The sequence below is a fragment of the Dreissena polymorpha genome, chromosome 7, assembly GCF_020536995.1.
Source record: "Dreissena polymorpha isolate Duluth1 chromosome 7, UMN_Dpol_1.0, whole genome shotgun sequence".
Taxonomy (NCBI): domain Eukaryota; kingdom Metazoa; phylum Mollusca; class Bivalvia; order Myida; family Dreissenidae; genus Dreissena; species Dreissena polymorpha.
Window position 1 is genome coordinate 85,261,385 of NC_068361.1, and position 16,003 is coordinate 85,277,387.

At 32.8% G+C, this 16,003-nt stretch overlaps 2 protein-coding genes across 3 annotated transcripts in view; both read right to left on the minus strand.

Annotated features, from left to right (window-relative positions):
• LOC127837572 (uncharacterized) overlaps nucleotides 1-16,003 on the minus strand; it is a 386,512-nt gene that overhangs the window by 313,882 nt on the left and 56,627 nt on the right. The window lies entirely within an intron of this gene.
• LOC127837576 (uncharacterized) lies at nucleotides 8,644-12,213 on the minus strand. The gene is made up of 6 exons (XM_052364820.1): nucleotides 11,825-12,213; nucleotides 11,425-11,515; nucleotides 10,665-10,826; nucleotides 10,248-10,405; nucleotides 9,695-9,913; nucleotides 8,644-9,163 (listed from the first exon to the last, which is right to left on the minus strand). Exons 1-6 carry the CDS (start codon nucleotides 11,844-11,846, stop codon nucleotides 8,703-8,705), a joined length of 1,113 nt encoding a protein of 370 aa, XP_052220780.1. The 5' UTR covers nucleotides 11,847-12,213; the 3' UTR covers nucleotides 8,644-8,702.

Genomic DNA, 16,003 nt, shown 5'->3' on the forward strand with positions numbered 1-16,003 from the left:
ATAGGTTGTTAAAGTCTCTGAAGAGAAATGATTTTAAATTTCCTTTTGAAAATGTCTATTGAGACAGAAGTCCGGATGCTTGATGGTAGGTCATTCCACAGTTTCGGACCAACAACTCCGAAACTCCTGTCTATGAAAGTTTTTCTCTTTGTGCGTTTCACATCATAACATCCGTCATACGAGACGGTAGATCGTAGGTTACGTGCTAGTACTTTATCTGTAAAAAGGTCTCTAAGGTATTTTGGCGCGTGACCAACAGAACAATTATACATGAAGGTCAGTAATTTGAATGTTATCCTGGCCTTTATTGGTAGCCAGTGTAGTTGATACAAAGCGTCTTTTGAACTGTTATATTTCTGTCGGCCGAGTACCAATTTGGCACACGTGTTTTGGATACGTTGCATTTGTTTATTTCGCATTGAGCTGTTCCATACAAGATGAGATTACAATAATCCAGATGGGATATTACCAAAGACAAAACGAATTTCTGTTGCTTCTTTTGTAAAGTATTTCCTTTTGTTTTTGATTTTAAGGTAGTTGTACATGGCTGTACGGCACTTAATTTTGATGTGTTCTTTAAAATTAAGTGTTTCGTCTAAATATGCACCCAAATACCGTATGCTTTGTTCTGCTTTAACAGTGTCACCAGCAATATCTATTTCTTTAGATTGACATGTTTGGGGTCTACTACCAAACATGATAAATTCCGTTTTTGATGCGTTCATTTTCAGTTTAGTCTCGTTCATCCAGTTGTTAATAACGAGTGCGCAACGTTAGAATTCTTGAAAGGCAGATCTTTCAACAAAAAAGGTGTCGGTTTGAATCGCTTGTTTGCGGTGTGGTCGTCTGGAATACCGTAGACTGTGATGGATGGAGGAACGACATCAAACAGTGTTCCAGCGTACGTCAGGTAGAGCCATGGACCAAGAAAACTACCCTGGGGGGCACTACATTCCAAAGAACGTGCTGACGATAAAGCTGAAGAAACGCTTATACGACAGCTTCTTGGACGAAGATAAGAGTCTATCCAGTTTAGTGCCGTACCACATGCGCTGTATTGTTTTGCAACACGTCTAGTAGAATGTCATGATCGACTGTATCGAAGGCAGCACTCAGATGAATAGCGATAAGTGCTGTAACCTCTTGTTCCTCCATACCTTCGAGTATATCATTGACTAGTCTAAGTGAAGCAGATTCTCAAGAATGGAATTGTCTGTAGGCTGACTGATTTTTTGGAAAGAATATTGTTTTCATGTACATGTATGTTGAGTCTAAACAGAGCAGCCTTTTAAATCACTTTCGATAGAAATGATAAGTTGCTCACTGGTCTTTAGTTGGCATAACTCAGGTCTAGTCCAATTTTCTTAAGAGGTGGTCTAACTATTGTCTGTTTACATTTTGAAGGAAAAACTCCTTGACTCAGAGAGAGACTTACCAATTTTGTCATGAACGGTAGTAACTCGTTTAAATATGAGTTAAGTACTCTTGTTGGCAATGCATCTAGTTCGCATGATTTAATTGGCCACCTGTTGAATTTAACAAATCTTTTATTCTTAACAGTGTCCTAACAGCTTTTTCAATGTTAAATTGGCATATTTAAGTTTTTTGTATTTTTCTGAAATTGCTATTAGATAATAATAAATTATGGGAATTTATGGCTGGCTTTAATGAAGTCTCTTTGCTTCTATACATAGCTAATAATACCTTGTATGTAAATATGCATCGTTGCTTCAATTTAATATTTCTGCAGTATACAATGTCATTCCATATTATTGGTTTGAACAAGTGTAATAAGTGGCTGTAAGACAGATTTTCTGGTTATTAATTGCGATAATCCGAATCCCAGCTATTGACTCTCGGCTTCGCTGGGAGTTACAACTGATAACGGCTTGTTTAATGTTAACTTGCCGTATGGTATCCAAGCGGCACTTGAATCGGCAATCTCAGCCAAAAACATGTAAAACCGACTCACCCTGTACAATTATCCGTGAAAATTCAAAACATTCGGGTCACAGCGCCATCCCGGAAGTAGCAATGTGTCATATATTAATACATCTCGCACAAGAGGTGGTGCCCGTGATTAACGGCCGTGAATTATTTCGAATGTGAAATTAAACCAAAATAATACATCGACTATCTCCGGAATCCAGGCTGCTGGGCTGAACTTTACCGAAATGCCATATTTCCATTCCGCGTGTGTAGAACCTGGTTCAATTGTAATGCTTTTATACGAGAAGTTTTGGCAATTGAATACCCATGAAATATACACACTTCATTGTTTAGTTTTGCCTTTTTAAGTTATTAAGTTTGTTATTCTGTTGCATTTTAAATCATTCATTAGTTTAAGTGCAATTGAATTGAATTTATATTATCTTTGTTTGCTCTCCAATTTGAAGCATACTTCTATTTTCATATTTATTTACACGTGTGTTTTGTGATTTTTTCTGGGATAAGTGTGAGGTAAAGATAGCCTTCAAACAAATATAATCTCAAATGCCGTGTATTGACCATCCCAATGCCGTGACCCCAGCTATTGTCATGGTTTTGTTTCAACTTGTGTTGTACGTTTTATTCTGTATTGTTTAGTTGATTGAAAAATTGCATTAAATAAATTAAATTAAATTGCTTAAACAAGAATGAATTGTATTATAATATTTCTAGTGTTACGTTATTTTTTACCAAACGTTGCGATCGAATATGGAATCCAGATATTTTCTCTAAGATGTGATCATCGAAATCACATAGTGCATGAAAAATTATAACCTTACTAGTAGATCACAATACGAATAACTATTCGATCGGAGATATGCGTTTGCATGAATTTTATAACTTACAAGTTAAAATGTATTATTAAAGATACACTGTTTTTTATCAAATAATAATTCAGTTTGCCTTTTTTCAAAATTTGAATCCCTATTAATTAACAAACACTATACATCAAAATTATATTTAATGATTTAAATATAAATTAACAAAAGTAATTTTAAAACGTCAATACAATATAGTCATAACTTAACCAAATATTTAAACATCAAATATACCTCAATTATATAGTTCCTGAAATTCCCGAATCAGTTACCTAATACGTGATAGTTATTCACTTCTAGTTAATGCGACGTACAAACTGCGTTTAAAACACCAAATGACACATACTTGTTGTACTGAAAGAGATGATTATCGTTTATCCTCTTTTTAAGCAGTTTTAAGCAGAAAAGCAACGGTTATCCAGTTAACAAATGACATTATTACTATGATAAGACATTATTGTGAAATATATTGTGAAATACATGCGTTTTGTATTGTAGATAAAATTGTTTTTACAACCTAAATTATATTACATGGTTGAAATGCGCACTACTAAGACACGTACATAAACACGCGCTATGATAACATATATGAATATAAATATAGTATATTACATAATAATTGCCCAATTAATATTTTCGTCAACCAATTTATGTCTATTAATAAATGACGTTAAGCTCATCCATTATTTGGAATCGTTCAAGAAAGCATATGCACAAAAATCAGAACATTTGTTAAATTCTTGTTAAATGCACAGAACAAACGACGACAATAGGAAACAAAATGACAACAAAATATTACACATTGGAGAGGAAACAAAAAAATACCGACCAAACGAATAATGTAGTGTTATATTTAAATCCACGATCTATAAATCATTTTATGAACAACCTGCCATATTGCGTTTGAAATGCCCATGAGGAGTGCGTGGTAGTCATAAAATGCATTTGGGTTATCTTGAAAGCGTGATGAAATACTGTTAAATATAATACTTTAATGTTTTCATCTTCTGGTTTTTCACCAATTACCATGTAAGGAAGTGACATTAAAATGTTACATTCATGACATTATTACAATTATTTTAACATTCAAAATAACCCGTCTTAAGAAATAGTTGTTTTCTTCCGCATTGGTAATGTTAACGCTTGTTTTGATTCACATAAGCATTCATGTGCTTATTTTAAATTCACTTGTATTATTATATTTAAATGGCGCTTTATCACATTTAGGAAACTTAAATAATTACGAATCACATCTGTTTAACTTAGTTGAATGTTTGTGGGGGTTTTCTTCTGTATTGGTAATGTTAATGCCTGATTTGATTTTCATATGTATTCATGTACTTATCGTCTGTATGTTTATTGTTGTGATGTTTTTGTACACATTTTCATATATACACTAACGTTAATAACATTTTCTTTTAAACCAGTAGGAATAAACACAAAATCCCAACACATGTCAATAAAACAGGATATAATTATGTTCTTTTATAAAATTAATAGGCAAGATTCAGTACGATTCAATTTAGCCATAAAAATAAAATCTTTTGGAGAAAAAAATGTATGAAAAAATATGCTCTTTAAATGTGAGAGGTCTCAACAATGCTAATAAAAGGCAAAGTATATTCAAATGGTTTGAAGAAAACAATTACACAGTGTGTTTACTTCAAGAAACACATGTTTGTGAGCTAACAAAAAACAAATGGCAATCAGAATGGAGTGGAACAAGTTTTTACAGTGGGAACAAATCAAATAGTGAAGGTTTAGGAAATTTTAATAAAAAATAAAGATAATGTAAACATAGGCGAATTTAAAGAATTAGTACCCGGTAGATTATGCACAATTGATGTTATTATTAATAATCAAGAAATCACCTTAATAAATATATATGGTCCAAACAAAGATGAAACATGTTTTTTTGAAAAACTGGAAATACATCTACTACAAAATATGGATAAAAATTACATAATAGGAGGCGATTTTAATACAATACTTAACCCAAATCTAGACAAAAAGAACGGCAAAAAGGATACACACATAAACAGCAGGAACAAAATAAATTCCATAGTCGATTCATGCAATTTGATAGACATTTGGCGAGCTCTTCATCCAGAACAAAAACGTTATACATGGCATTCAAGTGGAAAACCGGTTATTTTTTGTAGATTGGATTATTACCTTATTTCCCAAAATATATGTAATATAATTAATAAAGCAAAAATAAAGCCGGGATATAAGACAGACCACTCTTTGATTGAAATAATTATTGACAATAAAATACAACAAAAAGGACCTGGTTATTTTAAAATAAATAATGCTATGCTTTCAAATGAAGAGTATCAAAATCAAATTGAACAAGAAATTCATAGCATAGTGGAACATAACACTAACTGTAGTCCAAATACACTGTGGGAACTTATAAAAGGAACGGTAAGGGACATTAGTATAAAATTCTCTACAATGATAAAAAAACGAAACCAGGAAAAAGAGCACATTATCATTGACAAACTAGAGTCACTAGAGCAAAAAATCAATACAAACAGTGATAACAACGAAAATATATTCAAACTGTATAAAGAAACTAAAATAGAGTACGATAGTATCATAGAAGAGAAAAAAAATGGCATGTTAGTAAGAGCAAGAGCCAAACACATTGAACATAAAGAAAAAAATACCAAATACTTTGCAAATCTTGAAAAAAGACATTACGAAAGTAAAACCATTCATAAGTTAAAAATAAATAACATTGAAGTCTCAGACATTAAGAGTATAATGAATGAACAAAGAAGCTTTTACTCAAACCTTTATAGCCATAAAAAATCTATTGACACGAATACTCTTAATAATTCACATTTTTTTAACTTAAATATAAAAGGACTGTCAGAAAATGAGAAACAATCATGCGAAGGCTTACTCACAGAATATGAATGTTTAAACGCTTTAAAAGAGATGGATAATAATAAAAGTCCCGGTTCAGATGGTTTATCCGCAGAATTTTACAAGGTATTTTGGGAAGTTATTGAAACACATTATATTAATTCAATTAACCATTCATTTGTTAATGGACAATTAACCCAACTTCAAAAACAAAGTATTCTTACACTTATTCCAAAACCAGGAAAAAATCTAGATACACTAGATAATTGGAGACCATTAAGTTTATTAAATGTTGACTATAAAATAGCGACCAAAACAATCGCAAACAGGATTAAAAAAGTTATTTCGTCTGTAGTTGAGTCAAGACAAACAGGATTTATAAAAGGTAGATTCATTGGCGAGAACGTACGCACAATTTTTGAAACCATTCATTATATGAATAACAATAATAAGCCAGGACTTCTTTTCTTTGCCGATTATGAAAAAGCATTCGATAGTTTAGATCACGACTTCATGTTTAAAAGTCTCAAACAATTTAATTTTGGAACTGAACTCATACAATGGATTAAATTATTTTATACTGACATAAGTACCATAATTATCAATAACGGACACTTATCTGAACCTATCCCTATTCAAAGGGGCGTAAAACAAGGCTGTCCATTATCAACAACTCTTTTTGTATTAAGCATAGAAATATTGTCCAACTTTATTGAAAGGAATGAAGACATCAAAGGAATAAAAATAAAAGAACAAGAAATAAAACAAACACTTTTCGCAGATGATACAACTTATATGACAGATGGAACGCTTAATTCGTTTTCAACATTGATAAATACTATTCAAGACTTCAGTGAAGTATCTGGACTTAAACTAAATACACAAAAATCCATCGTTATGCGCGTTGGTTCACTTAAAAACACACAAATTATATTTAACAAATACAAATATTTTTCTTGGACCTCTGAAGAAGCTAAAACACTGGGTTTTTATTTCACCAATGATGAACATCTCAATATAGACAAAAACTTGCAACCAAAATTACTTGCCTTTATAAATTGCTTAAAACAGTGGCAACACAGAAAATTAACACTCCTTGGAAAAGTCACTGTGGTTAAAACTTTTGCCCTGCCAAAGATTATGTACACATTGTCAGCACTCCCAACCCCTAATCATGAAATATTACAAACAATTAATAAATCTATATTCCAATTTGTATGGGATTGCAAACCTGAAAAAATAAAAAGAACAACCCTAGTTAAACCAATAGATCAAGGAGGGCTGAAACTTACCGATATTACTGCTCTAATACATGCTAATAAGGCCAGTTGGGTCAAAAGATTAACAGACGTAAACAATAAAGGGCAGTGGAAAATTTTCTATCAGAATGAACTTAATAAATATGGTGGAAATCTTGTATTTGAATGTGCACTTAATGAAAAACATATTGTTTCCAATTTTAAAAATATATTCCTCAGAGATGTCATTATCTCTTGGAACAAGATTAAATCGAAAGAAAAAGAAGGGCATGTAAACAAAACGATTATATGGAATAACTCGAGGATAGAAAAAAATAACCAACATACCTTCTTCTACCTAAACTGGTTTAATAAGGGTATAAAATTCCTCGAACACATATACGACTTTAGGTCAAAAACCTATTATACATTTGAAGCTTTTAAAACCCTATATGAATTACCCTCAACAGATTATCTTAAATATTACACACTAATCAAAAGTATCCCAATAACTTACAAACAACAACTATCACAAATGGATTTTGTCAATTTCAATCATAACACATTACTTGAAAAAATACAAAAATCAAAAAAAGTGTGTAAATATTTATATAATCTACAACAAACCTTAGATGAAAATAAAACTAAACAAGAAAAGAAATGGGAAGACATAATGTCCCCCTATGAACAAAGTATCGACTGGAAACATGCTTATTTAACACCATTTAAAGCCACCATAGATAACACTTTACGCAATTTTCAATATAAGATTCTACAGTGCATACTACCAACTAATTCATATGTGTATAAATGTAATCTAACATCTTCAAGTTTGTGCACTTTTTGCGCAAGTTGTAAGGAAACAATTATACACGTTTTATATGAATGTAATTCTGTACAACCCATATGGCAGGAGCTGACGTTGTTATTAAATAGAAAACAATTACACATAGAACTGAATGTAATTGATATTATTTTTGGAACTAAAAAAGGAGGCACTCATAATCAAGTGATTAACTTTATAATTATCCTTATGAAATCTTACATATTCAATACCAAATCAAAAGCCGAAAAGCCAAATATTGAGACCTTCAACAATGCTCTAAGAATGAAAATTATATTAGAAAAGCAAATTGCCTTCGAAAAAGACAAAATTGATCAACATAATAAAAAATGGCACAACTTTGAAATTACTCATTAAGAATCTTGCCTACGTCCCCGACACTTTAGGATTTTTCTGTTTAATCTTTCTTTTTAAACCGCTAAATGTCTCTTTATTTGTGTCAAATTTTGTGAAATATGTCAAATATTGCGGGCCTTTTGATTCTTGTTTGATATATATTTAATTATTTTTCACTTTATTATTTTTTTATATTAAAATTATTAATCAATGTTAAAACTCTCTTATTATCAAATCTAGCTTTTCCCCTCTCCTTTTCACTCTTTAGAAAATAACATGGCATCGTCTCAACAATATTTTTCTGGTAACAATGTTAAGCAATACCATGTTCATACCTAAACAAATAAAGTGTGTGTTTTTTTCTCTTAGTATATACATATAACACGTATAAGTGCAGACATAGTCAATGCATATGATACTTTAGTATATGTAAGAGACCAAAATGTTGTGTTGCTTCATATGTGTATTCATGTTGTAATAGAGATGTTTGTTGAAAATTAATAAAAAAAAAAAAAAAAAAAAATAATAATAAAAAAAACACATATACGTTAAATTTGGTATAATTCGAATCCGTTTTCTGGAAATTGAAGTCGTTTTAGGAATTCATAAGTCCATCTTTGATTCAGGACTTCTTGTGAGTAAGTGGTAAATTAAGGCGATGATCAATGCAGCCACCAGCACGAGCAGAGCTGTTTTCATATTCACATTAGTTTCTGCCAACCATCTCTCAGCGTCCCGGGACATCTCTACTAGAGGAGTGACAACAGTAGAAGGTGCGTTTTCTACTTGATGTTTACTCCGTCCAGGTTGCATCATCTGCCGCACGAACTTCAGAGCGATGTTCTCGATGAAAGGATTATCCTCGCTATGACCGTCCACGTAGCTCACCCAGCGGATGCTGTTGTGCTTTAAAGAACCGTCGATGCTGAAATGCGTCGCTACTTCGCGCTCGTGTTCCAGGAATTTCTCCATGGTAATTTGTTCCTGTTGGCGGACTGCGGGAAATCGTTTCTGTTCTTCCACCAAATCGTATTTTGTAATGACAACAAATACATCGATATTGACTGAAATGTAGACAATATACGTAGTTCAAACTTTTTTTATAGTCAATATCGCGCATGTTTGTCTTATTGTAGAGGAATTAAATTCAGGCACTTATTTTTGTTTCAGCCGTTTGCTGCTAAATTGGGCATCGTTTTTTCATTTTGTCTTTACATTTCTGCTTTTGATTACACCAATACTTAATCTTTCTCCATACTTACGCAATTCACACGGTTGTCACAAGGATTTTATTCTAGTATGCTACATACTGCAGCGTTCGTTACCCGACAAACATACGCACATAATTAAGTAGCAATCGCCAAATTGCTAATATTAAAATGGCGCCCAATGTTCCTTAAGCATAATCACAAAATGGAAGATACGGCTATACTTAAATTGGTATAAGTAGGTGTTGTTAATAGTCCTTGTATATTCAATTATAATGAATGTTACAGTATCTTCCTTGAGTACTTAACGAAAATAGATATAGCAATGTTATCTATATCATATACCATATAGATACGTACAAACAATTAATTTGAAAGATTACTTACATTTGGGAAATCCCGTCTTTTTGTCATAAGCTCTGAGAACTTCATTGAGACATTCAACCATTTGCGTTGGAAGTGGTTCCTTACAGCTAGCAACAAACACGACCTTCGTCACTTTCCATTCCTCATTGCAGAGAGGGTATAATCGCTTCAGACAACCCACCTTGCCTTCTTTTTGTTGATCTTGAAGAAATTCAACAGACGTTCCGGGAGGAATAAAACCTGATAAAGTACAAAACATTAAATCTTTGAAGTCCTTACATATATTGCTCCAAAACGTCCTAAATTGCCCAATCTCACAAAATGTTAAATAGTTCGAATGGCTGGCCCTGACATAAAAGAACTAAAAATTGAATGCTAAACCGAGATCTGGTTAATCAGATTGTTTACCCTCTAAACAAATTTAGGAAACAAGGGCAAAATAAAAGAAAATAGAGTTAACATGAATACGTAATGTTTGTGTCTTGTAACTTAACACTAAACATTTTAAGCATTTCTGCCACTGATCAAACACCAATACAGGTATAACGCCAAACATAAAATGTAAATCACGTACCTCCAAACACCATCTCTAGAATTTCACGCAATTCCGCCGAATTATGATCTTCGTTTCCAGCCGCGTCTATGACATTTGGCAACAAATGCAGACATTTTGAAAACGCGTCTTTTTGCGCACCCTGCAGTTCAAACATCTGAACGCCACTATGTTCAAACCTAAATGTAGAATCAGAGAACATGGAAAATGCATCTCTGCCATTAGTTTTGCGTGAGATTCAATTATACATACGAATGCATGATCCTCGTATGATTGCGCTCAAAGCCCAAAAAATGCCATAATTTTCAGTTTAATTTGAATATTTTGAACTTACATAGCAACAATATAGGTCAGCATATTCTTATGATATATCATTTTAATTATACATTCACATATATTAGCCTATATCCCGTCGAAAAGCACAAACAGTTAGTTTACCATTGGAGTGTTAGAGTTTTCGATTGCGCATTCCCACTTCCTGTTTTAGCTTTCGGGTAGTACTTTCCGCATAAGGCCTTGTTGATGGTGTTTACCAAGGAACTTTTCCCCACTCCTGGACCTCCAAGAAGAAAGAGCACTTCTGGGGTCTTTCTGTCCGGCCTTGAACAGTTGTAAAGAGGGTTTTGTTAACACTTTAAAATAAATACAGTCGTAGTTTAAGTATACAGGACGAGCGGACGTTTATTTGCAGCCAGTGCGACGGCCTATGTTACAGCCATTTATCGCTTAACTAAATTAATTTAACAAAGTATAATGAACCCTTTTGCAAATCCTTGTGTACAGAAATATATAGATCGTTGGATTAATAATGTACAATTTGTGCAACACTAATAAAAATAACGTTCTTTTAAAATGAAGATTTTATTCAGTTTATTTGAGGAAACAATTTGTTTTTATAAAGCTTACCTACGAAGAAAAGATTGTTAAAGATAAGTATACATCAGCTAAATTTATCCCTTGACGTGTAGGGATTTATTTAAACTAAGATATCTAAAATAAATGTATGGTATTTGATGTGGTAGTATAAATATTTATTTTGTGTTTGGAAAAAAAAATCTGTGATTAAATAACTATGATCAAGTGTTAGAAACGTCTCATGTAGCGCTATGTGTGATAGTTTTAAGTTGACAGTTCTCACCAACAAAAACATATAAAAACCGCCTTACAAATTATGTCAGTCAATAATTACACTCTTTACCGATTGCACAGCTCTGTAATTTCAGTAAGTATAGCCTTGTTTTCTTCCTGGATTTTGGTCCAAGCTTGGTCGTCTTCTCTTGCATATACATCTGGGTAACATAAATAAGACATAGATAATGGTTTAAGTTACAGGATAAATCTACACTGAACTGAATTGGTACATGTATGTATAGCATTTAAGAGTGTCGACATGTATACAATAAATATACATACACGCAAGTGAATACCGCCTATCTCGTCTATGCGATTCATAACATGGTTTGATAAATGATCATGAACCATAGGCAAATAGTTTAAATGTAAACTTAAAGGAGGAATATAATTTTTCAAAGTAAAACACTTGAATAAAATAACGTGTACCGGAGTCCTACATGAAAGTAACTTTTAAGTATGCTTACCTTCAATACCGGCGCTCGCCATCGCAATCAAATACCAAATGTGTAGTTATCTTGAAACAATATAAACGAAAACGAAACGTCGACGTGTCCCTAACAAAATACCAATTACGCAGCAGATTCCATAACAACGGCCTCAATACACGCAAATTTCCGGTTTTTACTTTTACTTTCGATTTCAATAGTACGAATGGGGTTACAATCAAGCTCGCCAGTTTCTAAACAGTAAGATTACGAACTACTATACAAATTTGCCTTTTGTTACTTTTACTTTCGATCTTAAAAACGAATTGAGTGATAATCAAGCCCGCGAGTTTCTAAACAGTAAGATAACTACTTTACATTGTATACACTTTAAATCCTATAAAAGTAAACACATTGCGCATGATAATTTAAAACACATAAACAGACATACCTAGCCTCTGGACAGCCCATAAATACACCTATCAATCAAAGCGCTGAAGGCACTGAAGATGTTCGCTATTGCATAATTCAACACGCAATTCATTTTTGAAAATCAATCGCAAGTTTGAAATGAACACACGCCATTCAACTTTATAAAGTGTGTGTCATAGCGCAAGGGTCGAGTTTTGTGTGCACTTTTTATCATCCTTATTATTTCATAGAAATAACTAAGACAAAATAAAAACAACATGCTTTTTGGAAGTTCTGAAAGCATAGAAAGTATGATGAAAATGGTAATGATAACTTAATATAAAGAAAATTTGCAGTCACCATATTAAAGGAATATTTTTTTCTTATATCAAATGACTATCTCACCAAGAATATAAATTCATGATGAAAGTTCCGTGTACTTTTGATTTTTGACACCATATACAAATTCAAAATATACAACAATCTTCGTATCTTGTATATGGAGGAATAAAAGTATATAAATATTGCTGTTTATGCTTTACTTATTACCCGAGCAGTTCACACGGTGTCAACAACGCTAACATAAACATAGGTATAGAGCACTCATGCGCTTTTAGGCGTAGCTGTTTCAGTTTTCATCTTAGTGACTTTTACATAACGCCAACAGACACGCATGAATATTTTCGAATATTTAATAAGCTGATTCGAGATACAACCTCTGAATTTTTGCTATATCACTGCGTATGTGCTCAATTCAAAGGATGTAGCACTGTTCAGTGTAAGGAATTCCGAACTACTCTCTGTATGCTCAAACGACACAAATTGTGGCCCTGTAACAATTACGCGTTACAATCCATCTCGCAGAATTTCACTTTCGCCTCCAAGATGAGAAAACAATCATTAGCGAAATAGTATAGTGTCACGATAAGAGAAAATCGTTTAATTATCATACCACAATGTTTGCCGTACTTGGTCAGCACGTCTGGAAATCATTCCTTAATGTGTGGATAGGCTGCCATTATTAACAAGTTTGCTATTTTCAATTCAATTTTGTATCAAAAAGCATTGTTCTTAAATGTGGCATTTTCAATTCGCAATGAGATTTGTAATGACCCTCTTCATGTGAAAATGGGTCTTATTCCATAAGCGCCCATCATATAAATAGCCCACTCAGCTATCACTCCTTCTGGTAAGGAGAAACATAACATATTGAGTGATTTTAAAGCGAACAGCATCGCCTATGGCCTGACTGCGCAAAAGCACATGTTGGGTTTAGCAAACGCTTGCCGAAACGCATAAGACCTATTTTCGCATGACGGCGCTATTGACGTGTGATTTAAATGTGTCGAAAGAAAACTGCGTTTAAATCAAATATAAACATACGATATATTTCGATAGTGAAGAAAGATACTCATAACAAGGCATATGAGGACACATATGAAGTGCTCTCCCGTAGTATATTTTTTATTTTACTCACACTAATGTGTGGTTTGACAATGCTAACACACATTTCATGCGGTGAATATGCAGCTTACAAGTGAAAAACACAACACAATAGTTAAACTTTTGTTTAATTGTATTTAATTATTAAGAAAAGTAAATTGCTAATTTTATTTCAAAGTCAGCGTATACGCCGACTACATTTTTAAAAGACATTTATTGTTATAAATATATTTAATATAATATATTAGGTTGTTTTCGGTTTTAGCGATTAAAAAGCATTTTCGAGGTTGTCTATAGTATGCCTGTAGTAATTCATGAACTCATATCCAACTGTCTATGTATTGAGAACTGTGAATATAAACAAGCTTAACCTTCTACTTACCTTCTGCTATTGCATTCGTATTATTATTATAAATTGTTCGTTATATTCGGGTTTAGCAATTATGAAACTTTTTTTTGTCTATCGTATCGCTGAAGTTATTGTTGAACTTATGTTCAACGTTTTATAAATTGAGAATATAAACAAAGACCTATAGATAATATGGGTCTTTGTTATAAATAAGCGTCAACTTTTTCCCGAATCTCTCATTTTACGACCTGTACTACGTCATTAAGTTGTATGCGAGAGCGTAACCTATTGCGTTGTTATAACCCGTAAACTTTCCTTTGTTTATCGACAGACGCATCTATTAATAGCCTCATATAGCATGAATGCCAAAACAACCGGCAAAAAGAACCACGTGACCAAATAGGACGCAAAACGCAAATACCATGCGACTACGTCTTTTATTATGTAAGAAAGCTCCGCAATTCCTTTGAAGTCGGAGCCTTGTGATTGCTATTTCTTAAATAATTGACCTCTAACTGAAGTAAGCAAAGGAAACGCAGCACCTATAGGTCCCTGCTTCTATGTGCGAAGGCAGATTGAATTTTACTAATGTATGGTTTGCCTATTATAACACACATTATAATGCGGTAAATATGCGACTAACAAGTAAAAAACACTATAATTAAACTTTTGTTTTGAATTAAGTTATTTAGAAAACAAAATTCCAAACCTTATTTCAAAACAGCAAGACTACATTTTTTAGAGAATATTATTGTTATATTTAAATGTTTTTTTAACAGTTTCAGCGATAATGAAACATTTTTTTATGTTGTCTATCGTATCCCTGTAATAATTGTTGAACTCGTGGTCAACGTATTATTAATTGAGACCTGTGAATATAAACAAGCGTAACCTTATACTACTGCGTTATTCTCACACGGACTCCCCTTTGTTTATCGCCAGCCTCAGATTTATGAATGAGCTGAGCGAAAATACTACGTCACGCGCACGCAGCAGAAAGTGGACTATTTTAATCATTCATAAACAATCTCCTCCGCGACACGTACAATACGATCATTGTTTATTGATTCTTTTCTATAAAACACCGTTCGAAAATATTGAATGTAACACGATATTAATATAATGTTGCCATTTGTGAATACACATAATTGGAGAACTCAAACCTCTTGCATAAATTATACAACTCTTTCTTGCGCGGATACGCAAGCGGGTATTGGGTTAATCATACCTAGTCGTATCGACCTGAATTTCACACTAAGCACATTAGACGGGCGCTAAAGCGCCCATCTAAAAACGGGTGCTGGAGGTTTCGGTAAATGACAAGTTCGGTAAATTGATTTATATAGTAAATGCCGTGGAGGTTTCGGTAAATTGGTTTTATAGAGGTGGTATACCTACAACGAGGTGTTAATGACACCTATTACTGGCTTACAATAACATTATTTAAGTATTAATAATGAATATTTGTGGTTTCACGGATAAGTTTACCATTTAAGGAGGTCTATTGTTTTAGTTTTCATCTCGTACCCTGTTAGATTCGTACCCATGTGTGTTTTATTCGTATCTGATTACAATCTGCACATTTCCAAACGAACTTTTCATTTACTACACGTTTACATTGATAACTATTACCCTGTATGTCGTTTATATTAAACTAATCGACAGTTATGATGACAAACATGAAATGTAATGTGTTTCATAAATACTGCTATACATCATACAATTGTTTTTATTAAACTTTCAGAAAATTTGGGGTCGCAAAAACTGGTGAACAGTGCCAGAAGAAGAACCAAAATTCCAAGGCTCGGTGTAAGTTAATTACTTTTTTTGTTATGCTTTCATTTAATTAATTTTGTTGAAAAACTATAATCAATTGCAATTAGTTTGTTTCAATATTACTACACGTCGAACCTAATATGTGTTTTCTATGTGATATAATCACAATACCTACCTACTTATATTGTTAAAATTTGTAAAAAAGCTTATGAGCATTTTCATTGGTTAATGTATGTTTT

Coding starts and splice junctions, on each gene's coding strand:
- LOC127837576 (XM_052364820.1), bottom strand. CDS start 11,846: ATGGCGAGCGCCGGTATTGAAG. Junction 10,406..10,664: donor AAAACTCTAACACTCCAATG/GTAAACTAACTG, acceptor TTCTACATTTAG/GTTTGAACATAGTGGCGTTC. Junction 9,164..9,694: donor AAAGACGGGATTTCCCAAAT/GTAAGTAATCTT, acceptor TCTACATTTCAG/TCAATATCGATGTATTTGTT.